General features: G+C 36.7%; 3 protein-coding genes across 7 annotated transcripts in view; all 3 read left to right on the top strand.

Annotated features, from left to right (window-relative positions):
- svilb (supervillin b) overlaps positions 1 to 6916 on the top strand; it is a 50600-nt gene extending 43684 nt beyond the window's left edge. For 2 of the 3 annotated variants that reach the window (XM_089131457.1, XM_089131458.1), the window contains 6 exons: positions 683 to 816; positions 1173 to 1328; positions 1429 to 1572; positions 1700 to 1824; positions 2705 to 2860; positions 6076 to 6916. In XM_089131457.1, the coding sequence (XP_088987583.1) occupies positions 683 to 816; positions 1173 to 1328; positions 1429 to 1572; positions 1700 to 1824; positions 2705 to 2860; positions 6076 to 6162 (802 nt within the window). In that variant the 3' untranslated portion in view covers positions 6163 to 6916. The remainder of the gene's footprint in view (positions 1 to 682; positions 817 to 1172; positions 1329 to 1428; positions 1573 to 1699; positions 1825 to 2704; positions 2861 to 6075) is intronic. The other variant, XM_089131459.1, reaches the window with a different exon arrangement.
- A 2356-nt stretch (positions 6917 to 9272) lies between these two features.
- On the top strand, positions 9273 to 24713 carry LOC120482453 (uncharacterized). The gene is made up of 27 exons (XM_089131708.1): positions 9273 to 9285; positions 9421 to 9561; positions 9712 to 9738; positions 10161 to 11853; positions 12017 to 12100; positions 13464 to 13631; positions 14058 to 14141; positions 14268 to 14435; positions 14522 to 14683; positions 14775 to 14855; positions 14937 to 15011; positions 15118 to 15270; positions 16320 to 16478; positions 16985 to 17053; positions 17300 to 17488; positions 17603 to 17761; positions 18399 to 18470; positions 19120 to 19179; positions 19461 to 19541; positions 19661 to 19735; positions 20918 to 21067; positions 21687 to 21845; positions 22149 to 22232; positions 22335 to 22484; positions 22582 to 22740; positions 23641 to 23739; positions 23818 to 24713. Exons 1-27 carry the CDS (start codon positions 9273 to 9275, stop codon positions 24020 to 24022), a joined length of 4719 nt encoding a protein of 1572 aa, XP_088987834.1. The 3' UTR covers positions 24023 to 24713.
- A 101-nt stretch (positions 24714 to 24814) lies between these two features.
- The window catches only part of LOC120482456 (NACHT, LRR and PYD domains-containing protein 1 homolog), a 69097-nt gene continuing 68079 nt past the window's right edge, over positions 24815 to 25832 (top strand). For all 3 annotated transcript variants that reach the window (XR_016168577.1, XR_016168576.1, XM_089131460.1), the window contains exons 1-2: positions 24815 to 25085; positions 25586 to 25712. Coding sequence is in view for 1 of the 3 variants with exons in the window: in XM_089131460.1 (XP_088987586.1) it covers positions 25080 to 25085; positions 25586 to 25712 (133 nt within the window). In the remaining 2 variants the exon portion in view is untranslated. The remainder of the gene's footprint in view (positions 25086 to 25585; positions 25713 to 25832) is intronic.

The following is a 25832-nucleotide window of genomic DNA, read 5'->3' as shown; positions in this document are numbered from 1 at the left end:
ACCAGTTATGCATTATCATATTATTTTAGTTAAAACTCATAATTAACTACAAATAACTAATGTTAGGGAAATCTGTTAATATTTTGTTGCGCATTCTAAAATAAAAAAATAATAATAATATCGGCCAATATATCGGATTTTAAAACCAACAAATATTTGTATCGGCACCGGCCTTCAAAATCCTTTATCGGTCGGGCTCTACTATCTATTCACTGAAGAATCCCGGGAAAGAATGCATCATGGTTTCCGCATAAATATTAAGCAGTGCAAATGTGTTTAACAATGATTATAACTTATTATTATCATTGTTAAACACAGTTGCACTGCTCAATATTAGATTAATAATCAAGAAATGTTTCTTGAGCAAATCTATTTCTGAAGGATCATGTGATAAGGACTAGAGTAATGATGCTGAAATTTCAGCTTTGCCATCACAAGAATAAATTACATTTTAAAATGTTTTCACTAATGTGTACTAATATTTCACAATATTGCTATTTTTACTTCAATTTTGGTCAAATAAATGAGTATAAGAGACTCAAACTATTAAAATATCTTACTGACCCCTAACAGTGGTGCATATTAAATCTATTAACCAATGATATAATGTCTTCTTGATGTCATATTTTCCATTTCAGAAAGTTTTTTTGATTGAAATCTGACTCATATTTGTGTTTCCAAGACGACCGCTGGAGGCTGGACTTCACAGCAGCTGTAATGTGACCATTCATGAATGTGAGGAAGGTGGCGAGCCAGTGGAATTCTGGGAAGCATTAGGCAGGAAGGACCGTAAGGCCTACGACTGCATGCTGCAAGGTAAAATCACGCCAAAAATAATCTACCTCCATCATAACATGTTCATATGGAAGCATCTTTCCACCGCATAAGAAGAAAATACTTTAATAATTAAGTTCAGATGTAAAGTCACAATTATGAAATATCGAAATTGACCAAAAAAATTACATCTCATAATTGTGATTTTTTTTATTTTATTTTTATTATTTTTTTCATTACAATTTACAAAGCATATTTTTCTTCTTATTTGGTGGAAATGGCCTTACATATGTTCACGAGTCATAATGCAAATTTACATCATAAGACATGGACAACTTTCCGCTTCAAAAAAAGAGCTTTTTCTGTGTTTTTATTTTTATCTTTCTCTCTTTTTGTAGACCCTGGCAAGTTTAACTTCACGCCGCGTCTGTTCCAGCTCAGTAGTTCTTCGGGTGAGTTTGTGGCGCAGGAGTTCTTCAACCCATCCAGAGCTGCAGACCTTGTTTGTTCCCTGCCGTTCCTACAGGAGGATCTGTACTCTGCCCCACAACCAGGTAAAAAAAAGATATGATACACTTGAGCTATTTTATCTCAGACAGGAAACAATGAGTCATAAAAAACGATGCATGTTTTCCTCTCTCTGTCTGTTTCTAGCTCTGTTCCTAGTCGATAACTATCATGAAGTCTACCTGTGGCAAGGCTGGTGGCCTCAGGATGCAGAGAGTACCGGCTCTGCCCGCATCCGCTGGGACTCAGACAGGAAATGTGCTATGGAAACAGTGTTGCAGTACTGCAGAGGTGATTGACAGCCTTTTTTTTTGCAAGGCGTGTATCTAAACAAGCACCTTGTAATGATGCAGTTCAGATGCAGTTCCTGTTCCATTTCTGCTATGTACACAGATATCTGATCCCTCTTCTTGTCTAGCAGAGAAGAACGAGAAGAAGCCTCAGAAGTCGTACCTGATTCATGCTGGACTGGAGCCTCTGACCTTCACAAACATGTTCCCAAACTGGGAGCACAGGGAGGATATCGCTGAAATCACAGAGAGGGTGAGGCACTCGATGTGTGTTGTGTCTCTGTATTTCTTTAGGTCTTCTCCAAACCATGGTAAGCTTTCTAACTAGACAGTTTCAGGCTTCATAGACAATGTTGGGCAAAAGTTACTTTTAAAAGTACCAGTAATGAGTTTCTTCTTTTAAAAAAAAGTAACTAATTTGTACTTTTTATGTAAAGTAATGCATTACAATACTTTTTGTGATGAATTATCAACACTTAGTTTTTATCACTTTGTCTGGTTTTCCTTGTTTTAGGTTTTTTTTTTTTCATTAACAACAAAAAAATCTAATGAAAAGTTTTGTTTTTGGCAAATGTCAAGGCCCTTTCACACCAAAAGTACAAATGCAAAAGGAAATGCAAATCCATGCCTGTACACACACAGTAAAGAGCATAGCTCAACTAAACATTTCAGCTGTACTGCCTTTCTCAGTTTTAGACAAAATTAAAGCCACAGGAGAAGAAAGTTCAACGGTCCAGCAAGAAACTAAAAACAACAATTGGATTGTGAAAGATCAACAGCAAAGACATTGGTTAATGAAGTGAGATTAAATACATAAAGTGTATTTTTATTATTTAACATATTTAGTTTTTGCAGATTTGCTTAATGTTCTGAGTTTGCATTTTACACTTCTCATTCATTTTGAGAAGTACTGAATGTGTTTTTGTGCAAGTGAGGTGAAGTAACTTCAGTAGAACTGGAACTACAATAACGTTATTGTTCCAACAGGAAGGAAAATTACATAATTCATAAAAGTGGTCCCTCCCTCCCCCCAATTGTCAACAACAAAGGCCCCATGACTTTCTAAAAAAAAATCTGAAATTGTGTGACCGTAATGACATTTATATTGTGTGTTTGTGTGTCTCTGTGCGTAGGAGGCAGAGGTGTGTAACCAGATCATTTTAGTGGAGGATGTTTTGGCTCGACTCTGTCAGAGCACTTATCCTCTAGAAACGCTGCTAACCCGTCCCCTTCCCCACGGCGTCGACCCTCTGAGAATCGAGATGTATCTGACCGATGAGGACTTTGAGGTAAGGCCGTACACAACTATGAGAGAGATTGCCTGTACAGTGTGTGATCTACAGCCTGTGATTTGTGTTAAAAATATAAAATAGATATAAATAAGTTTACGTTCCAGAATAATATTTTCATATACAGACATACATGCATACATACGGATGAATGGATGGATGGATGGATGGATGGATAGATACATACATGGATAGATACATACATACATAGATAGATACATAGAAACATAGTAGATAGATAGGTAGATGCATAGATACATACATACATATACAGATAAATACATAGATAAATAGATAGATAGATACATACATAGAAACATACATACATAGATATATATATAGATAGATGCATAGATTGTTACATAGATAGATAGATAGATAGATAGATAGATAGATAGATAGATAGATAGATAGATAGATAGATAGATAGATAGATAGATAGATAGATAGATAGATAGATAGATAGATAGATAGATTGTTAGATAGATTGTTAGATAGATTGTTAGATAGATTGTTAGATAGATAGATAGATAGATAGATAGATAGATAGATAGATAGATAGATAGATAGATAGATAGATAGATAGATAGATAGATAGATAGATAGATAGATAGATAGATAGATAGATAGATAGATAGATAGATAGATAGATAGATTGTTAGATAGATAGATTGTTAGATAGATTGTTAGATAGATTGTTAGATAGATAGATAGATAGATAGATAGATAGATAGATAGATAGATAGATAGATAGATAGATAGATAGATAGATAGATAGATATTAAATATAACCAACAATCTAAATTTTCAAACACTGTAATAAAGTAACAAAAACTATCCAAAATTCAAATCACCGTAATTCAATATGGGGGGAAAAATTACAAATTACCAATTAACCCATTATGTAAACCCTAAAATAATATATTCGCACAAGATAAACCAGTTTTTAGTAGATATATAGATTTTTCAGTTCTTTTTATCCTTTAAATTCTATTGGTTGAGTAGGTTGCTCAGCCTCTGATTGGCTTGCTCAAAGTATGACATGACTAGAAACTAAGAATGGAATGTTTTGCCATTTTAGGCGGGGAAGTAGGGAATGCCGAATCGGTAAGTATCTCTGAAATTGACTGTCACAGGGATCAATAGTTTCTATGCTAACTACTCAGGTACCACTTCCTGACAGCCTCACTTTTATGCTTGGTCTTCCTCCCTGTGTCTTACTCTTCTTGTCCTGCTGAATCCAGGACAGCTCTTTGACACCCACATTAAATCACACATGCATGCACACAAACACAATGTGAACAATGTTTCCTCACAAGCTATTTTTTATCCCAGCAATAGTTGACACATTACTGGGAATGTTTTTTTGGTCCCACTATATATTAAGTGGCTTTAAGTACTATGTACTTACATTGAAACGAATAATTTGATACAATGGACTTATTGTGTACATACATGTTTTTACATTGTACTTGTATTTAAAAAATACCAGCATGTAACTACAGCTGTAACTCATTTATGTAATTACATCTGTAATTACACAGCTGACCCATCCCTTATACTTAAACCTACCCTTAAACCTACCCATACCACCCCACCTGTCCCTAACCTTACCCATATCACACCTCAATAGCAGCAAAAGTGTTTTACAATACAACATGAGCACAATAAGTACATTGTACTTATTTTTCAATGTAAGTACATAGTACTTAAAGCCACTTAATATAAAGTGGGACCGTTTTTTTTTCTTTCTGAAAGCACAGTGTCTTAGCTAGCCGTGACATGATAAAAAAGCAATAAATCATCTCTTCCACGCCCCTGACTCACACTCAGTCCATAATTGGCTGGCTTTAAGTTGTCTCTGCACATTGTGCTATGATAAGAGAGTATTTTTAGATGCGTATCATTTGTAATCTACGGTACATTTCTGCACAAGCAGCAAGAAGATAGCCCTGCCTCACCCACAGGGAAGTTTAATGGGTCTAAAGTCCCACTTTATTTACCTGTAAATGAATGTCAATGTTCCATGTCACTGTGATTTATGTTGCATTTTGCCTTGTGTGGACAGAAAAAGTTACTTTGGAAACACAATGCGCCTAGTTAGGACACTGTGCTGCTGTAACACTTTTCTCATGCTTTTTCTGCAAATTTAAGATTATTTGTGCACATGTACAATACCATTCAAAATACTGGAGTCAGTAAGATTTTTTTTTTTTTTTTTGACACATTACATCACTCAAAAATGACAGCAAATACTTTTATGATGTTACAGAAGATTTCTTTTTAAAATAAATGATGTTCTTTTAAACATTCTATTAATCAAATAATCCTTAATAAAAATTAGTTATGATATCCAGAAAAATATTAAGCAGTACAACTGATTAATCAGCATATTAGAATGAATTCTGAAGGATCATGTGACACTATAATGCATCCATTACTTCAGTCTTCAGTGTGTTACCATGAAAAATGTTGATTCAATTTTTAATTTGATCAACTTCAAATTTGAAACACAACGTAGACAGATGGCCTTGATATTTATGCAATTTTAGACTGCAGATTATTTTGTAAAATATATATACAATTATTTAGTTCAATACAATACTTTCTGTTATAATCTGCTTAGTGTCGTCTGGATTTCATAGCATTCATAAATTGCAACCATTGATAGTTATCCCAAAAATTAACTCACCCTCATGCCGTTCCAAACCCCTCAGTCATCTTCAAATCATAAAAGCAGATATTATAAATGTGTATTATATGCAGATGATATAACTTAAAGGGGTAGTTCACCCAAAAATGAAAATTCTGTCAGTATTTACTCACCAGCTCTGAAATCCAGCTCTCAGATTTTATTAAAAATATCTTAATTCATGTTCTGAAGATGAACAAAGGTCTCACTGGATTGGAACAACATGAGGGTGAGTAAAATACTGACAGAATTTTCATTTTTGGGTGAACTATCCCTTTAAATATGAACTTTTTGAAGCTTCAAAGGGACCGAAAGCTCTCAGATTTCATCAAAAAGATTTTTTTTGGGACAACACTCTGAATTTGGGACCGTTCTTTTAAATTGTAGTAATGTTTCATAATATTACTGTTTTTGCTGTAATATCTTACCAGCACCCCCACATTTTGAATGGTACGTGTATTTATATTTATATGGCAGTGTGTTTCTCTCCCTTCCCTGACTGTAATATTGTCTGTGTTCTCAGAGAGTGTTAGACATGAAGAGAGAAGAGTTTGACCTTCTGCCTGGATGGAAGCAAGTGAACCTCAAAAAAGCCAAAGGACTCTTTTAAAAGCCTGACGGTGAAAGAATTATCACTGTCCATTTCCACCATGACCACTGGTTCTGCGGTCGCCTCTGCATTGTGACCTCTTCGTTTCTTCAGAGAGCAGGGTAAACGGTCAGGTCAAAGGTCACTTTAGGATCTACAGATGCACCTGCTGTGGCGTCCTCTTTTGATGTATCTATTAAGTCCGTGGAAGTGATGTCTGTGTGTGTGTCCTCACCTCGTTCATGTGCAACGATTAGCAGTCTGTGAGTATGTTTATCTCTTGAAGTACATCACGAATCAAATACTTCGCTCACCCTTCCCATCCGGTCTGATCTGCGATGTGTTTTTGTCGTTACACGTACGTTTGATAAATCTGCTGAACAATTAGAAATTGTATAAACTTTGTAGCAAAAAAAGAAAATCCTGTGCGATCGCTCTTAATGTTGTCATATGTCTTAGGATATTTCTTTTTGATTCAAGAGGAGTTTACATGGCGCGTCTGTATTTTGTGTGTGTTCTTCCCGTGTGAATGGCTGTTGCTTGTGGTGGTGATGGTCTCTTCTTCCCGAGGTGTGAGGGACGTCATGTTTGTTTGTATTCGGACAGCGTGGAGTAATGGACGAGAGAAAGAAAAGATATTAATTTAAATGTACAGTATAGTGCCTTGCTTTTGTGTACAGTTTCTATACCAAACACTCTCTATACTATAGTCTGCATTTCAGACACTTTCTTTGTGATAAAAGAGATAGTGAATAAAGAAAGCATATTAAAATCATGTTTTTGATTTGTCTTGTATAACTTTTCACCAATTTTAGGGACAAAGAAGTGGGGGAAAAAATATGTATTTTGGATTGATCTGTTCAGCATGTTCAGGTGAATTCAATTACATATCAATGTGGGCCAACGGCATCAGAGACTAAAGCAATACTGCCATGTCAAATATTTACATAAATGTAAATATTTCAAAAGTAGTGTTCCACTACAGTGTATGATAAAGTCTACAAACCCCTGTTAAAACATGTAAAAAAATAAACCAAGATTAATAATATCAGCACCTTTAATGTAAACATTACAACCTATGCAATGCCACTGAAAACCAAAGTGACACATTTCTGATAAAAAAGGATGACATATTAATAAAAACCTTAAACTGCATTCTATTACGGAAGAGTTGAGTGTATAGGATGGTTTCAACGTGATTCAGACACTGTCAAAAAGAAAAAGAAAAAAAGTTTCCCAGTTAAGGCTGGTCTCGTTGTCAAATTAAAAGTGAAAGTATTTTCTCTCAGCCATCACTAATATCTGCTCAAGCTCGCAGGACACACAGCGATGTTCAAGCGCCAGGTAAGTAACGTTATTGCGTTTATCATATTCTTGACTTCACTTATGATCATTTTTAAAAAGTAGTACAGACCACCGAATCACACAGTATTTCCTGTTAAACATCTATAGTTACAAACACAAGGTAGCTGTAGCACTGCGGTGCGGTCAGTCAAGCCAGCCGCAGTTTGAAAATACACGGTCGAGCCAGTCGCCAAAACAAACGCCTGTGCGCCTATTACCATGAGTACGGTAATCACAGGAACAGCAGAGAAACAACGCGCTTTCAGAGCGCTTGTGTTGCCCTGGGGCGCGTTTCCCGAAAGCATTGTTAACTTAGCCAACTATGGTCGCAAGTTAGTAACGACAGAACTTGCGACCATAGTTGGCTAACGATGCTTTCCGGAAACGCACCCCCGATCGATCTATCCGTCCATCTGTCTGTCTGTCTATCTTTTTTCTTAATATCTTTTTCTTAATTTCCATCTATCCATCTATCTATCTATCTGTCTATTTCTATCTCTTTATTTCTATCTATCTATTTCTATCTATCTATTTCTTTATTTCTATCTGTCTATTTCTATCTATTTATTTATTTATTTCTATCTATCTATCTCTATTTCTATCTATCTATCTATCTGTATTTCTATCTCATTATTTATATCTATCTGTCTATTTCTATCTATCTATTTCTTTATATCTATCTATCTATCTATCTATCTATCTATCTATCTATCTATTTATCTTTCTTTCTATCTATTTCTTAATTTCTATCTATCTGTCTGTCTATCTATCTATCTGTCTATTTCTATCTGTCTTATCTATTTATTTATTTCTTTCTATCTATCTCTATTTCTATCTATCTGTCTATTTCTATCTATCTATTTCTTTATTTATATCTATTCCTTTATTTCTATCTATCTATCTATCTATCTATCTATCTATCTATCTATCTATCTATCTATCTATCTATCTATCTATCTATCTATCCATTTCTATCTATCTGTCTATTTCTATCTATCTATTTCTTTATTTCTATCTGTCTATTTCTATCTATCTATTTCTTTATTTCTATCTTTCTTTTTTCTATCTATCTGTCTTTCTATTTATCTCTTTCTATTTATCTGTCTATTTCTATCTATCTATTTCTTTATTTCTATCTATCCATCTATCCATCTATCCATCTATATATCTATATATCTATATATCTATATATCTATATATCTATCTATCTATCTATCTATCTATCTATCTATCTATCTATCTATCTATCTATCTATCTATCTATCTATCTATCTATCTATCTATCTATCTATCTAAAGGCCACATTTCTAATAAGTAGAAAAAACTAACGGCCAGTTCTATACTCCCAACTCAGGGAACGAAGGTTACATCCATAACCGAGACATTTTACTGCCATAAAAGTAACTGTCGGAATTTTATTATAATTATAAATTTGGGAAGGAGGTAAGTAATGAATAAATGATTGTGATTGGTTAAGTATCTGACATACAACACTAAATAGTATTAAACTCATATGGAGATAAATCATTGCGATTTGTAAACTACTGATACCTATACTGCTAATTATGTGAAAACACAAAACATATAATACTTATTTCCTCTTAATTGTCACTTATTATGATGAATTCAGTTTAAATGGGACATTTTTTCCCCCCAGTTATCGCAGTGGAAAAAAGTGTCACAATGAACCAGAACTACATAACATTTGCCTTTTTTTCTCAGGTTGAGCTGGTCATTTCAGATTAGAGGAGTGCTATACTGAAAACAGCAGATGGATATGTCTAATTATGGTAGTGTACAGCCCTGTGAAACACACCAGATCATTTGATTTGAATACATTTATATAATAATATTGTTTCTGTTATAGGCCCTTGCATGTAAACTATATGGTTAAAAAATATAATTAATGATGTGTCTTTATTTCCTTTCTATCAGAAGACAAAGGGGCAAACAAAGGGGAGCCTCTTGAAGTCTCTAAAATCAACATCTCTGCCCAAAGTGGAAGCAATGTTTCAGCACCTCTCATATTAAACTCAACAGTCACAGGAAATATTAATATTTCGAATTACTTTCCAGGTGAGTGGAAGTGCTTCTCTGATGGTGGAAACGCCACAGCTGAACACATTTTGTCAATAATTATACAAATGCATAGAGATGTCCAAATAATTAGATAATATACTTTCTGTATTATTAATATTTGTAATAATCTAAGATTTATTATTCCAGCTGTAGGGCCTGCAGCTGAAATCACAGGTAATATACACCACTGGGTAAAATTATTTTTACATATGACATAAATTGACATATGTAAACAGTTAAAAGGACAGCTTACCCAAAAATTTAAATTCACTCATACTTTACATTATAACCGGACTTTCTTTGTCTGCGGAACACAGAAAAGGATATTTTGAAGTATATTGGTTGTAACCAAACAGCTATTTTCTCAAAATATCTTTTTTTTTTTGTTTCACAAAAGAAAATCATACTCATTTGGAACAATATGAGTATGAATAATGATTTGAGAATTACTATTTTTGGGTGAACTACTTCTTTAAGTAGGTAAAACACCCAATTTCTTTACCATAGTGAGAATTCTCAGTACTTGTACAATTAGTTATGATTATACATTTTGTCAGCAAAATCTAATATCTAAAATAAACCATATTCTTTTGCAGATACAAGCTCATTGATCACAGAATACAAGGAGTCCCTACTGTCCGAATATGCCTACATCACAGAATACACTTCCCGTGCGGGTGAACAGGTGCTGCTTAATGACCGCTACATTGATCCGCTGATAGTTCAGAAACACAGAGAAAAGAAAGAGCGAGAGAATGAGATGCGCTCTAGAGGGGAACGATTCTTCAACACAAGAGAAAGTAACCAGAGAAACAAAAACATCAGCCTTGATAGGCTGTTCGGTCCAGAGAACGGTCCCAAAAAAGTGACTCCAAGAGCTGTGATTCTCCAAGGGGATTCTGGAAGTGGGAAATCAATCACTGCACAAAAGATCCTTCTGGACTGGGCCTCTGGAGAGCTCTACGCTGGACTCTTCGATGTCGTGTTTCATCTAAGATGTAAAGAGCTCAGCTGTCTCTCAGGAGAAATGAGCTTGGTGGATCTCCTTAACTGCAGTTTAACTCCTAATGAAATTGGTCAGATTTTAAAAGACATCCCACAGAGGATCTTGTTCATCATTGACGGTTTTGATGAACTCATGCTGTCGGCATCCAAAGAGGCATTGCCATCAAAACCAGTCATCAAATCGCACCCATTGGCCATTGTTTGCTCTCTTCTGAAAGGACGTATGATGAGAGAGTCCTTCCTGCTGGTGACTACAAGATCGAACGCTGTTGACAAACTGGAGAGCATTCTGAAAAAGCCTCAATGCTTCATGGAGATCATGGGATTTTCAGAAAAAGGAGTGAGTGAATACTTCCAGAGGTTCTTTGAGGACGAAGAGTTTTCAAGTCAAGTGTGTGAGCAGGTGAAGAGACAAGAGCTTCTCTACACCGCTTGCTTCATCCCAGTCATCTGCTGGATCGTCTGCACAATTTTCAAAAGAAAAGGAAAAGATGGTGTTGATACTAGCGAGTTGACGACAACCACGTCTATATTCGTTGATTTTGTCTTCACTCTCTTGAAGCATCACAGTAGTTCGAGTCAGCATGAAGTGCTCGACCTCCTCAAGAACCTGGGGCAGCTAGCCGAGAGTGGATTGTCAAAACGCCAAGTCCTGTTTCCCAGAAACGATCTTCCAAAAGCAATCTCTGAATTACCCAACATTCCCTTCCTATGCACATTCCGCCAGCAAGAGAGAACTAATCTGAAGGAGATGTTTGGTTTCATGCACCTCAGCTTTCAGGAGTTCTTCACCGCTCTGTTCTATGTGTTAACAGACGAGGCGGATGCAAAAATAAAAATCAAGGAGCTATTGGAAGCAGCAAGCAACGGGAGGCGCAATGAGCATCTCTTTCCTGTAATCCGGTTCCTTTTTGGTCTCTCAAACAAGAAAGTTAGCCGTTTAATCCTTGGGGGAAATCCACGGTCAACGTCTACCGTTATTCGCTCCCAGTTGGAAAAATGGATCAGCAGAGTTATAGAGAAGAAATCCATGACCACAATGTTCATGAGTGATTTCTTTCTTCATTGCTTGTATGAGCTTCATGATAGGGACATACTGAAGAACGTCATGACGCGGTGGGAACGCATTGGGATTGACATACACTGGTCTTTGAAGGGGATCGATTGTCAGGTTGTGATGTACTGCCTCAAGTATTCTTCACGCATTATCAGTATGAATGTCAAGTGCAATGCAAAAGATCTAAAGATGCTTCATCATGTACTCTGCAGGTGCACATCTTTATGGTAATTTATGTTCTTAAATTATATTATCTTTAAAAATGTATTTGTATTCCATGGTCCAAAAATGTTATTACCATCTCATCATGTTGTAAAAACCTTGATGGTGCATACAATGTATTAAAGTTCTTATTATCATATGAAGAATTATAGGTTTTTGTTTTTGAAGGCTGGATTTTGATTCCTTATCTGACTCCGATGTTAACCTCCTGACGTCAGCCCTGGGGAGGAGAAAGAACGTGGACAATTTGAAGTATGTGCTACTCTTTTTATACCTGTAAATGTAACAATGCCACTATTCCCAATGAGGCACTGAATATCTGCACGTCCTGATTTTGCCTTGATAAACACGTCCTCCAGCTCTTATTGGTTTATTGGAATGTTTGGATGTTGGATGTTGATCCAGGAACATGTTCTACTTATGGTGCGTTCTATTAGCCAACGAACTGACTCGGACCTCGGATATGACGTCACGTCCACACTTCAAGCGTTCTATTAGGGACTTTAAGCAACAGCCTCTGGTGGAACGGAAACGGCATTCTGGCGTTCTATTGCGCATGCGCGACATTAACTGCTACTTCTTGACGTTCTACTGTAACCGTCTACTAGGAGAACAGCTGATTTGCCGTAGTCATTACTACGTGACAGATTAAGACAGTTAATGTTATGTTTTAGGTTATGTGGCATTGAAATCATTTCTGTATACCATTAAGTGCTAAAATCAACCCTTCTCTTTCTTTTTAAAATCACTTTCTTTTTGTATTTTGTCTGATGATTAAATTATTCCCTATGCCGTCCTCTTTACTGTTGCTTAGTGATTTTTGCGCTCTTTAGCTACGGCAGTTAACTGTTTATTTCCGGCTGCCGTCGCCGTTCTATCAGCAGCTGTTGCTTAAAGTCCCTATTATGTTTTGCGCGTCCGAGTCGGAGAAAAAAATGGACGCCACCCGGAAAGCTGTTGTAACGGTAGCACTGGCCGAGTACCAGGCACTTACATTAAAAATATATATATTATGACTACACCTTATCAAAACGCAGCCATTTGAACTTGAAAATGTTCACTTTATTTCATGTTAATCTTCTGTTAGCAACGCTAGCAGCGTCAGTAATTGCACTCACAACAACCGATTCCCATACCCAAAGGGGACGCAGTAATACGAGTGATTATAATCGTCATTTAAAATACCAAAGTGGTTCAAAAACAATGAAAACAATTCATTCTTACAAGTCACAGGGCTTGCTCGGTTGTCCGACGTCCAAGAGGAGAAATCCGAGGAAAGGGGGCGTGTTGCTAGGCAACGTCTGTCGTCCGATTCGGATCTCCGAGACGGATGAATAATAGGACGCACCATTAGTTCCACCATGGTGAACATGATTTCACCACGATCTGATTAACTAATACTGTAAATCCATCTGTCCACATACACATTCAGAAATCTGTACTCAATCTCTTCTGTGACGTTGTGAAAGATTCTTCTGATGCATCTGTTTAGGGCAATACTTCATATATGCATCCACCACAAATCCATGTTTTGCCATTTTAAATGATACAAAAAAACAGCCTTTCTAAATTTTTATGCTACATCATAATTAAAAGTGTTATAAATGCATTGCAGCATGGAGGATGGAGCCCTATCAGATGAAAGTGTACAGAAGATCCTGAAAACGCTCAGTGGGCAAACATCAGTGGGTAACATTCGACTGGTGTTGAAGAGCATCAGCGACACAAATGTTGATATGACCATGAACTTTCTTGTACAAGAGATGATGGATAGAAGATTCAGGTAAACCAATACAATGACGAACTTGGTAACAAACAGGTAGCTGACAAATATCATGGACATGAACGTCAAGGTTTCTGGTTTAAATGTTCATAATAGGGAAATTTGAGCATAAATATCGGGAACATATGCATGAATCTGCATACATTTCCATATAATGTACATAAATATAGAGATATGTACATAACATTTATAGCTTTTTGCAGAAAAGGGCTCAGTTTTACAGTACAAATATTACATCCTGCCTCTCAATTAATGTGATGCGATTAAAACGATATGCATAATAACTATAAAAGAGTAGAAGAATACTTTAAAAGTTTTAAGATGAAGTGTATGTCAGCTGCCCAAGAAACAAGAAGACATGCAATCTTTTTACATTTGAAACCAGGTATTTTGTAGATTAATGCTAATTGCGTTTGATTTTCACAGCGTATGCATTGCCAGTCAAGCAGAAACCATACAAAACAGTCTTTGCTCAGAGTTCACCATGGCAAGCAAAAATAATTCTGTCTGGTATTTAAATTCTTATCCATTTTCCAACCAACATCATTCTCAAATAAAATGCCTTACATTTATTCAGATAAGAATATAACAGTATGTGACTTTGAATAATTGAATCATTCTTTTTCCTAATTTCAGGTTTACTGTTGGGCATTCAGAAGGGCATAAGGGTGAAATCTCAGAAAAGCTTGGTCTTTCTTATTATCAAGGGTTTTCCAAAATATCCTTCGCGCTCTGTCCTTTCTCTGTAATACCCATGACTGAATTCTTCAAGTCATCCCATAACCTCAGATGCTTCTCAGAGTTGTAGGTATTCTCATTTTACTTTTTATATACCCATCCTTTTTGTGTTTTTACATGCATAACATTGGTATTTGTGTGTTTGTTCCAAGGAAAAACAGAGAGTTTGGTGTGAATGTGGATGCACTGCTGTCTTTCATAAGTTGTGTTCCTGGATTAACTGAGCTGGACTTACGAGCAGAGTACCTGACAGATATTTGGACCTCCAGAATTCTGTGCTACCTTCAAGTCAATCCTAAGATTTCTCACATAAAGTAGGAGCAAATAATATTTACATATTTAAGCTGTAATCTCTCAAGAAATGTACAGCTGATTTATTTTTCGATCACATTTGTGTTTTATTAGTTTTCATGTGAGCAACCTCATGATTAGTGATGACGAAAGGGTCTGTTCGACATTTTCGGTCTTTAGAAAGCCATTTGAACCGTAAGTCATCCTCTCTTTTCATTTTGCTTGGTCCATCAAGTCTATGGTTGTGCTAAATAACTGTTAGTAAATTCTTTTTAGGTACAAGATGCATGAAAGTGAATGGAAAAATCCATCATTGACTCTTGCAATGGACAGATGGGCGCATGATATTGCGTAAGAATTCAAGCACGAAATATCCTGCATTCTTTTAACACTCACACACCATTTTAAGTCTTACTGCGTGAACATTTATTGTATGAAAATGAATGTTTCTTTACAGATATGGTAGCAGTGGAGAGCTGGCACATTCCCATTGTCTGGACAAACCGGCACTGGTGAAGCTCACGCTCAGTTTCCCTCCGCTTAAAGGGTCTAGTGTCATTTGGGAGGTTCTTTTCAAAAGGCTTTACAATGTCATTCAACTGACAGAAAAGTGAGTTTGTAAAAAAAGGAATTGTTTGGAGAACTTAAAAATGTAACGCAACATGATGCATTCTGATTTTTAGGTTCTCTCGAATACCATCTTAAAATATTTTCTATATTTGGTCCATTTTAATTTGTTCACATCAACAGTTGTCTTGATATATTCGTTACCTGAAATTTAGGGATGGTCCTCACTGCAGAACACGAAATCCAGGGGGACGCGAAATCCAAATCCACCTTACATATACCTAAACCTACCCATCTCCACCCCCTGATCCCTAACCCCACCCCTGATCCTACCCATCTCCACCCCCTGATCCCTAACCCCACCCCTGATCCTACCCATCTCCACTCCCTGATCCCTAACCCCACCCTTAATCCTACCTATCTCCACCCCCTGATTCCTTACCCCACCCTTAATCCTACCCATCTCCACCCCCTGATCCCTAACCCCACCCTTAAACCTACCCATCTCCACCCCCTGATCCCTGACCCCACCCCTAATCCCACTCATCTCCACCCCCTGATCCCTGACCCCACCCCTAATCCTACCCATCTCCGCCCCCTGATCCCTAACCCCACCCCTAATCCTACCCATCTCCACCCCCTGATCCCTAACCCCACCCTTAAACCTACCCATCCCCACCCCCTGATCCCTGACCCCACCCTTAAACCTACCCATCTCCACCCCCTGATTCCTGACCCCACCCTTAAACCTACCCATCTCCACCCCCTGATCCCTGACCCCACCCCTAATCCCACTCATCTCCACCCCCTGATCCCTGACCCCACCCTTAAACCTACCCATCCCCACCCCCTGATCCCTAACCCCACCCTTAATCTTACCCATATCCACCCCCTGATCCCTAACCGCGCCCCTAATCCTACCCATCTCCACCCCCTGATCCCTGACCCCACCCCTAATCCTACTCATCTCCACCCCTTAGATCTGGATCCAACTCCGCCCCCTGGATCTCGTGCACTGCAGTAAGGTGCTACTGGAAATTTACCCAATAAATTCAACAAGCTAATACATCATCATCATCATCTTTTTTTAAGATGCCCAGATTTGGATGAGCATACAGATTCTCTGCTGCTGTTTCTTCACTCTGTTCCTGGTCTGAAGGAGGTTAAAGTTTGGCTAAACAACCTGATTGAGAGCTGGGCGGCTGGTCTGTTCACATTCTTCCTGTCTTGTTCCAGCTTACTTCACTTGCAGTAAGAATAAACCGTTGCGTTTTTTCCACTTGAAAACATACAAAGAAGTGCCATGGTTTAAAAAACATTGTATAGACATTATATACTGGTGTAGGAATGCAGATGGCTTCATTAGTCTGTTTGTGACGCGTGCTTTTGTCTTGAATAAAATTAAGTTATTGTCCATACCTTCAGAATAATTTTGGATTAGCCAAATTCATTTAGTGTCCATTTAACGTTCCAAATAACAAATAAAATGAATATTAAACCAAAATATCTGATTCAAAACATACTGTTGGGCATGAGCAAAAAGTTTGTTGATCAGTGCACCTGTTCATCATCACCATGTATTCAAAATACTCATGCGCCGTCTGTCACAAAAAAAAAAATACAATTCAAAATAATAGCTCCAACACTATGGCATATATCATGCATTATCTGATACCATGCTACTTACACAATACATCTGTAAGGAAATGGCTGTGTCTTCTTTCTACATCTAAACACAATAAATTCTCTTTTGGCAGACTGAATACCAGTATGTCTCCTGTAAGTGATATGGAGAGTCTGGGTGTGTTGAGAGAAGAAGGAGTGAGGTAATATATGTTTTAAACTTTAAACCCAGCTATATTTTCTTTAAAGTACCGCCTGGTTAACGCCAGACCACGTATCATTGAGAATGAGACGTTGTCTGGAAACCACATGTTCATTTTCACGTATTTGAGGCGTGGTTTACGAATGCTACTAATGTCTATCAAATGCGCCTGTGCTCCCTCCCCGTTCTGTGATTGGTTCCCTGTTTCAGGGGAAAATTTGGTTCATGGTATCCTGTTGTTTTGCAGGCTCTCGGTTGGCTGTAACCATCTGAAATATATAGATGATGACTGCTGTGGTATCGACCTCTTTAAACCTCCAGAGCACACAGTGGTTCCCTGCATCACCATCGCAGTGACGGACGACTCTGAGAACGCAAATACTGACTGGAGGAGATTCTTTCAGGCCTACAACCAGCTGAAAGACTTGACTGAGTGGTAACTATTTCAGAGAAAGAGAGAGTGAGAGTGTTTGTATGTTTGCAATAGGGAAAATGAGCAGTGTTTTAGTCTCACAATGATTGAAAATCTGTATTTCTATGTTTTTAACAGTTCTTCAGAGTATGATGAGAGTGTGTGTGATCTACTCTCTGCCCTGCACTCGGCCTCTGGTCTGAAGAAGGTTGATCTTTTCTTCAGATTCATGACTGTGGATGGAGCGTCCAGAGTCCTGGATCTCATTCAGATGAAATCCAGTCTGAGCGAATTAACGTGAGAATTCAGTTCATACGAGTATAGGCTACACACGATTACAGTTACTTAGTGATGGTGACATGCATGTTGAACACTGCATTTGATGTGATTGATGTGATAAGAAAAGCTCACTGGATTACTAATAATAGTGTCATTGCTTTAAAGCTGCTGTTAGAAAAGGCTATAAATCACCACCTCCAACATCCACACACGCAATATAGCTTATACAAGCCGAGACTCTTCTTTATGTGTACATATGTAACATAATGACGCAAAGACATGCTCGAATCTCCTACGGAAATCCATCAGTACCACTGAATTAAAAACATTATTACAAGCTTACCGCTTTGAATCAAGCTAAGAGTCAAGTCAAGTCAAGTCAAATATATTTTTATAGCGCTTTTCACAATACAGATTGTATCAAAGCTGCTTCACAGTATCAATCAAGACATCATAACAGTGTTTGTTTATTCATGAAAAAAAGACAATCAATTTTGGTAGAGCTGATCAATGGTATGATGGATATGATGATAAGACAAGCAGATCGTTTTGAACACTGGTTGGTTATGTATTTTCTCAAAAATGTATTTTGGATATTTTCTAACCCCCAAAAAAGCTATGGACTGCAGCTTTAATAATGTACCTTTTGGCTCAGTTTTTTGGCAGATGAGCGGCCTGAGACAAGTCAAGCAAACTTCAAGAAGGACTTCAGGAATGAATTCTCCAGGTGAGGCATTAGGGATTCCTGTATTCTACAAGCATGAAGACATGTGCCACCAACTGATGCTTTACCCAAAAATGAAAATTAAGTCATTAATTCATTAATTAATTCCCAACCCTCTAAGACCTTCGTTCGCCTTCAGAACACAAGTGAAGATATTTTTGATTAAATTTGAGAGGTGGATCACTGCTACATAGGCTCCCTAAGGGATTGAAACTTGACGGCCCAGAAAGTCGATGAAGAAAATGTTTAAATATTACATGTGACAACAGTGGCTCAACTATAATTTTATCAAGTGACGAGAATAAAACAAACTTTTTGTGCGAAAAAAACAAACAAAAATAACGACTTTATTCGACTACTCTATTTCCTCCTTGTAGGCCTGAGACGAGAGTTCAAGAGATTTCCACCACGACGCATGCGTGAGAACTGAACTGAAGTAGTTCGCAAGAAGGGATCGCAATTCTCGCGCATGCGTCGTGGAAATCTCTTGAACTATCGTCTCAGGCCTACAAGGAGGAAATAGAGTAGTCGAATAAAGTAAACAACATGAATTTGACAGCTCGTCACTGATCCTGTTTTCTTTCTGTTTGAGATTTCACTCTGTTTTTATTAAATATTGTAAAATGTTGTTATTTCTGTGGTTGTTTTTCAGAGTCCACAGGATGCGTGAGAGTGACGAGGACAGTGATTCAGACAGATCGAATGACTTTTGGTGAGATGACGATTTTTATTCAAGAGTCTAATTGGAAATCATTATACTTCTGCAATATGATCTACAGCTTTTCAGAGTGAAACGAGATATCCAATGACATATAATATATAGCACAAGTCTTGATCCAATCAATCTTAATTTAATTGAAAAGTGTCAGGTTTTGATTTCAGTTCGACTTTTTGTATTATTTGTGGAGAGGATATGCGATATATTTTTGGATTATTCAGCACAGTTGTATTTGAGGAAAGTGTTCATCTATCTAACAGTGAAAATATTAACAGGGTTGAGTCTGCAAGACAGATGTCAGACAGTGATGAAGACAGCATGTCCTCGCCTCTCAGTGACTGCAGCCAAGTAATCAAGTGAGAAAATATTGTATATATAATACTGATACAATCACTACTTCTGCTTAAAACATTAAACATCAAGTTAAATCTGTAAAGAAAGCTACTGTAACACATCCTGTGTCTTTTACCTGCAGCGATTCTGATCAGCTTGTGGAGCGTATTCTTTGCACAGATATCAGGATGTGGAAAACTTTGTCTGGAAAATGCAGGTATGAGCGCACTGTATTACTTAAACATACTGTAAACCACAAACCAGAATAATGGATATCCATGAGAGCTAGTTGATAAGTGTTCATTGGTTTGTTTTGGTTTGATATGACTATATTTGGAAGGTCTTTTTAAATAGTATTAAATTACTGTATATTTTATGGTGCTACTGTATTTAGAGCAGAGTTAAGCCCTGTTTTATGCATCCCTGTAGCTCAACCAGAGCATATTGCTAGCAACATAATAGTCATGGGTTCGATACCCAGGGAATGCATGTATTGATAGAATGTATACTATACCTTGAATGCAATGTAAGTCAACCATGGATAAAACCATCTACTAAATCCATTTTAAAACAAGTGGTTTCACATAAACATAAATTTGATTAGATGTTGGTGCCCTTCTAACATACTGTGTTTTTAAAAGAAAGACATTAAAAATCCTTCCAAATAAATGTTTTAATACACATATACTGTATGCAGTGTTGGGTAAGTTATCTAAAAAAGTCATTAATTACTAGTTACTAATAACCTCTTTAACAGTGTAATTAGATTACTGTATTTAATTACTTTTAATTACTTTCAAAATCCCAGATCAATCTCAACCAGCTGAATAATACAAGGATAGACATGAATCTGTTTTAATTCTTTCAAATAAATACTATAAAATTGCATGAATTATCCTTAAACTGACCAAGGTGAAGAAGGTTACATTATAAAAACATACTTTTTAGCATCAGACAATACATTTTGATGTTAAACCCACTATTGTTTTATGTCTGATCTCATGATATTTCACACTTTTTTCATACAATTTTTACAATAATTCATACGAATTTGTACGAGTGCGGTCATACAATTTAGACACCTCATAAAATGCATACGAATCGCTTTGAGATCGGATTGATCTATATACACAGTATTTACCTCAATTACATCAAAAGTAACTGTAATTAAATTACAGATAAATGAAGAGTAATCCCTTACTTTACATTTTCAAGGGAAAAGTAATTAAATTACAGTATCTAATTACTTAGTAATTAGTTACACCCAACACTGACTGTATGTATGTGTGCATCTGACTCAGTGTGTTTATTTGAAACAGCCACAGTTGTTCTATAAAAAATAAGTATGTATAAACGCTAATTGTACTGTTTTATGTATGTATTCCTATTTCCCTTTTAGCTTGATTGTGAAGTGCAATGACTCCAGTCCCAGCACACTGTCACTGCTCTCACGGATAGAGCTCACGCTGTCTGAAAACTCAGGACAAACTAGCAGTGACTGGAAAACCTTCATACGAGCTTATAACCGATTCAAAGGGCTCTCTATAAGGTAAAAATAAAATTGTCATTGCTCACTATGAAACCGAACCTTCATTTTAATATCTATTCATTAAAGAGGCCATATTATACCCTTTTACAAAGTCTTGATTTAGTCTGGAATAGGTTTTGCGTGTTTGAATGTTTAAAACACGCATTATTTTTCACATATTTTAACTTATTGCAGCACCTCACTTCCCAGTCTGTCAGTAACACTCAGTTTAGTTCCTGTCTGTATGAAGCCCCTCCTTCCGATAAGCGCAATGTGCTCGAGATTGATGGGCTGGACCAGTGTGTTATGATTGGTCAACCTCTCCCAGTGTGTGTTTTGGAAATGTCCCGCCCCTTACCATAACCACTAGTTTCAACACACTACTACTGTAACTAACTAACCTGTTTTTTTGTGTATACCTTGGATGGAAATTATTCATATAAGTGATATTTTCAGACGTATACTTTTCCGGAAAGAAAAATCAAGATTACAATGGAGTTCATAAACAGTGCGCATTGATTTAGAGAATAACTCCCTTTGGACTGACTAACTTTGCAGACCCTTTTAATACTAAAACAGCAGCATTACACACTAGAGATGAAGCATAACTAAATATGAATCACTTTCCATGTAACAACAGTAGTCCTGCGTTTGACGAGACTGTGGACGCTCTGCTGTTGTCTCTGCACTCGGTGTCTGGTCTGAAAAAGGTGCAGTTGACGACGGACTGCCTGACAGAGAACTGGGTACCAAAGATCCTCTCCCTGTGTCACACATGTCCCAGCCTCCATGATGTCTGGTATGATGATCTGACAATACTTCTGCTAGAAAGAATGAAAACTATATCTTACATTAGATAACTAGTTTTGTTCCACATGAAATAAAATTAAAAGTTATGATAGTCTTTTCTTCTCCGTTGTGACGTATATCTCTGTTTGCTATTGGTCGATTTATTTATTATTATTATCATGCAATTTTATTATGTTGTTGTTTTACTGTCTTATACTCAAAGGTTAACTTTAAGCAGGTGGATCACATATTATGGTACATTTAAATAAATATTTGTAAAGTATAGCCCTGTTTTTTTTTTCTCGTCTGTCAGTTTGCAGGTGCACTCTGATAAGAGATACAGTGTGCTAAATGTGTGTTCCTCTCTCATCGTTAGCAAAAACATCACAGACTCTACGTAAGTCCATTTCAACTATCCAGGCTGTGAAGAAATTACACCGATTCCTAATATGAGCATAAAAATATGCACTCGTGACTTACATGGTCGTCTCTTTTCTAGTTGTACAATTGACATTCGGTTGGCCCGTGATAGCATGATTGAAATATCCCCATCATTCATTTCATTCACATCACCATGTTCAGAGATTCCTAAACTCGATGGACTGCAGCTCTTTGAAACCCTTGACATCCTTAAAGGTTTAGAGGAAAGGTAAGGATCCTGCAATTTCATTATAAACGTGAAACGTATGCACCATTTATATTTATCAGTGAACCTGATATTTCTAATTATTTTGCTCATAATCCAGCTGTTCAGAGCATGAAGAGTTTGTGGGTAATTTGATGTCCAGCTTACTCTCAGTTTCTGGTCTGCGGAGAGTCGGCCTCCAGATCAGCAGTCTAACAGAGAACTGGGTGAGGAGGATTCTGTTCTTAGTCGAAGTCTGTCCCAGTCTTCAAGAGATCAGGTAAGAGGATGCTTAACCCTCTGGGGTTGTTCGTTTCAGAGTCACACTCGGGGTGTTCGGGTCCAAATGGACCCAAAGGGCGGGATTCATATTTTTAAAAAAAAAAAATGATTTTTTTTTTTTACTCGTTTTTTATAATATTTTTTCTTTTCTTTTTTGGTGTTTTGAGAAAATTTCAACAAAAAAAAAAATTATAATTAGTATTAATGCAATAATTATGACAAAATTTCCCCCCCATTGAACATAATAGAAAAAATATTTTAATTTTTTTTTTTTAAAGCTGTATTTCATTTTAGAGTCAAGCCTAGGCCTCATAAAAGCAATTTTTAAAATTAGATGGATGCCATCTGGTGGACAAACTGAGCATTTTAAAAATGCAAAACACATGTATAATCAGAATTTTTTGGTGCGTTTGTGTATAAAAGTGTGTTTGTGTGTGTGTGTGTGTGTGTGTGTGTGTCTGGATGTGTCTGTTTTGCACTCTTGATGTTTTATAGATTCACCCCTTCACTGTTGTGTGCTTTTTTTCAAGATCGTGGCTGATTTGTAGATTGTACGCACAAAAAACTCAGTATTTTCACATTTTTGCCAATTTCCCATTCATTTTCCATGCGGGTTCATTTGGACCCGAAAACCCCAAGTGTGACTATTTTTTTTACAACCACTTAGACTACTCACATACTGTCCCCAATTTTTTTGGGTGTTCAAATACCAAATACCAACAAAGTCACCAAATTTCAGACCATTCTGAGGAAGCGGTGATTTTTAAAAATGTTTTATTTAAATTCTTCGGGTCCATTTGGGCCGAACAACCCCAGAGGGTTAAAGACATTGCAGTTTGTCCATTTCTCTTAAACACTCAAATGGAAATATTCCTATTGAGAAGTGTTATTGTTTCAGATATGACTGCATTGAAAGTGGTGGCTTGTTGTTGGAGGATGTTGTGAGGATCCTCCAGAGCTCTCAGATGGTTTCAGATTGCAGGATTATCATCACAGGGTTTGTCCTATAATCTCATTTATCCAAGAAATGCACCATTAATTATGGTTTAATGACTGCTGTTCAATCTCTTTGAAGGGTGAAGTGCAGTGAAACGATGGATGGGCGCAGTGAAGTCATGATAGACGCATCCAAATCATCACCAGCCTGCGATGAGAAAGTGAAGGTCACCTTCTGCAGGGACTCTCTCACGAGACTGTTCACAATAGATAACATTGAGACAGAAAATCACAATGACGATGACCCCGAGGACCCTGATGAAGAAGACTTTATCGTTCTTTAGAGATTATGGCAAATTGGCATATTTTTATCTTATTTAGAGTGAAGGAGTTTTAAATAATCAGTGAAAAATTGTAAAACTGGGTTAACTATGGTTTAACTATATTGTAAGATGAAATTAATCAGGAAAAATCTAAACATAGGGATGCCATGGAAAAATGCTGAATACACAGTAATGGGCTCTATGCACGGCGGTATTTCTGATGAAGGATTAAGGATGCTCGATAACTTCCGCCGATCGTAGAGTCCAATGCAATACCGAGAATTTATATTGAATTTTATACTCCATGGTTATACTAATGAAACGTTAGTCACAAAAACAGATACAACAGACACCCCTCGTTGTATTTATGCTTCTTTTTAAAATTATATTAAGTAAACATAACTATATATAAAATTACATCTAAACGTATGTACGTTTCGTTTCAAAGACGGGAGGACAGTAAATTTTGAAGACTCTGCCATAATCCCGTTTTCCTCGGTTTTCCTCCGCTTAAATCTCCATAACCGGAAATGGACGAGCATCCTTGCGTCAAATGCGGAACTTATGCGTGCATATAGCCCATAAAGCACATCTTGGTAATTGTTTACTTGGATCTTCAATGGGTCCTTTGACAACATGTTGATTAAACAGAAAGTTATGCACTAAATATTATTAATAAATTAATGTTTAAGGGTAAGATGTCCCCCACACCCACATTTTTTCTCCTGACACAAACTCGCATCTCAACATCATCTGTTGAAACAGTTTTGAGGTTAATTGATCTAATTTAGTTTATCTGGAAAATAATTATCTGTTATAGTATCATGTTCAATATAAACATATTTTTGTGTACATTTTTAATAAGTAATTTGTGGACGTCAAAGAAGAGTAGCGGAGGGGAGGGACTTAGACGCGCCTATTAGTCTCTGATTGGTTCTTGTGGTGTCGGTGAACTCGATGACTGGCAGGAACACCATCCAATCACTGGACTTGGCTGTGAGATAAAATAGCAGAAACAAAAATCAACCCTCTCAAAACAATACAGGAGGACGTAACACAGAGAAAAAAATGCACCGCAATGACAGTATGTTAAATTTAAGAACTTTTATTATTGTTTTTGATGTAACATGATGATTTCATCAGTAGAGTTTAATTGACTTGGTAGTCTTTAAACAAAGTCGAACAGTTCTCAGTTTTGAACAATTATCAGTTTTCTTGTGCTATTTATTCTGTCACACTTAACGTTAACTTGTAAACAAACGAGCAAGCAAAATTACAATGTACAAAAAACTGAGAACTGTTCAACTTGAAGCTTTAACCCAAAACAGGTAACGTTAGGTTAGAAAAATGATTTACGAGGTAGAAAAATTATTTAAGATAAGGTCAGATCACAGTAAACTTTATGCTCCATTCATTTACATACAGATGTGAATGCAACAATGCGTAAATGTAAACTGAATCATAGCTTGGATTAATAATTTTATTCACGGTCCAATTTACCATAACAGTAGTATCAATATAAACGCATATAAACCTAGTGCTTGTTATATAACCTCCTCATGTCTACACCTTTGTGGTCGCAAGGACAATTCCAGATCTCATGATGGCCTGAATGTCAACATTGCAGCTCGGAGTGAAAGCCATATTACAGCACCTGTGCTCACTAACAATAACATCACAGGCAATGTTCAGATCATACATCATATCACTGGTAAATTAAAAATAAATTATTTACAGTTATATATTTTTTTCTGATAACACTTTTTTTTTCCAATCGTGTGTGTGTATATAAATAAATCTCTTAATACAACAATGCATAACAGAACTTATT

This window comes from Pimephales promelas, chromosome 5 (genome assembly GCF_988280905.1).
Source record: "Pimephales promelas chromosome 5, fPimPro1.hap1.1, whole genome shotgun sequence".
Lineage (NCBI taxonomy): Eukaryota > Metazoa > Chordata > Actinopteri > Cypriniformes > Leuciscidae > Pimephales > Pimephales promelas.
This window is presented reverse-complemented; position numbering and strand designations above follow the sequence as displayed.

Coding starts and splice junctions, on each gene's coding strand:
- LOC120482453 (XM_089131708.1), top strand. Junction 9,562..9,711: donor TATTTCGAATTACTTTCCAG/GTGAGTGGAAGT, acceptor TTATTATTCCAG/CTGTAGGGCCTGCAGCTGAA. Junction 19,736..20,917: donor ACTTTGTCTGGAAAATGCAG/GTATGAGCGCAC, acceptor TTTCCCTTTTAG/CTTGATTGTGAAGTGCAATG.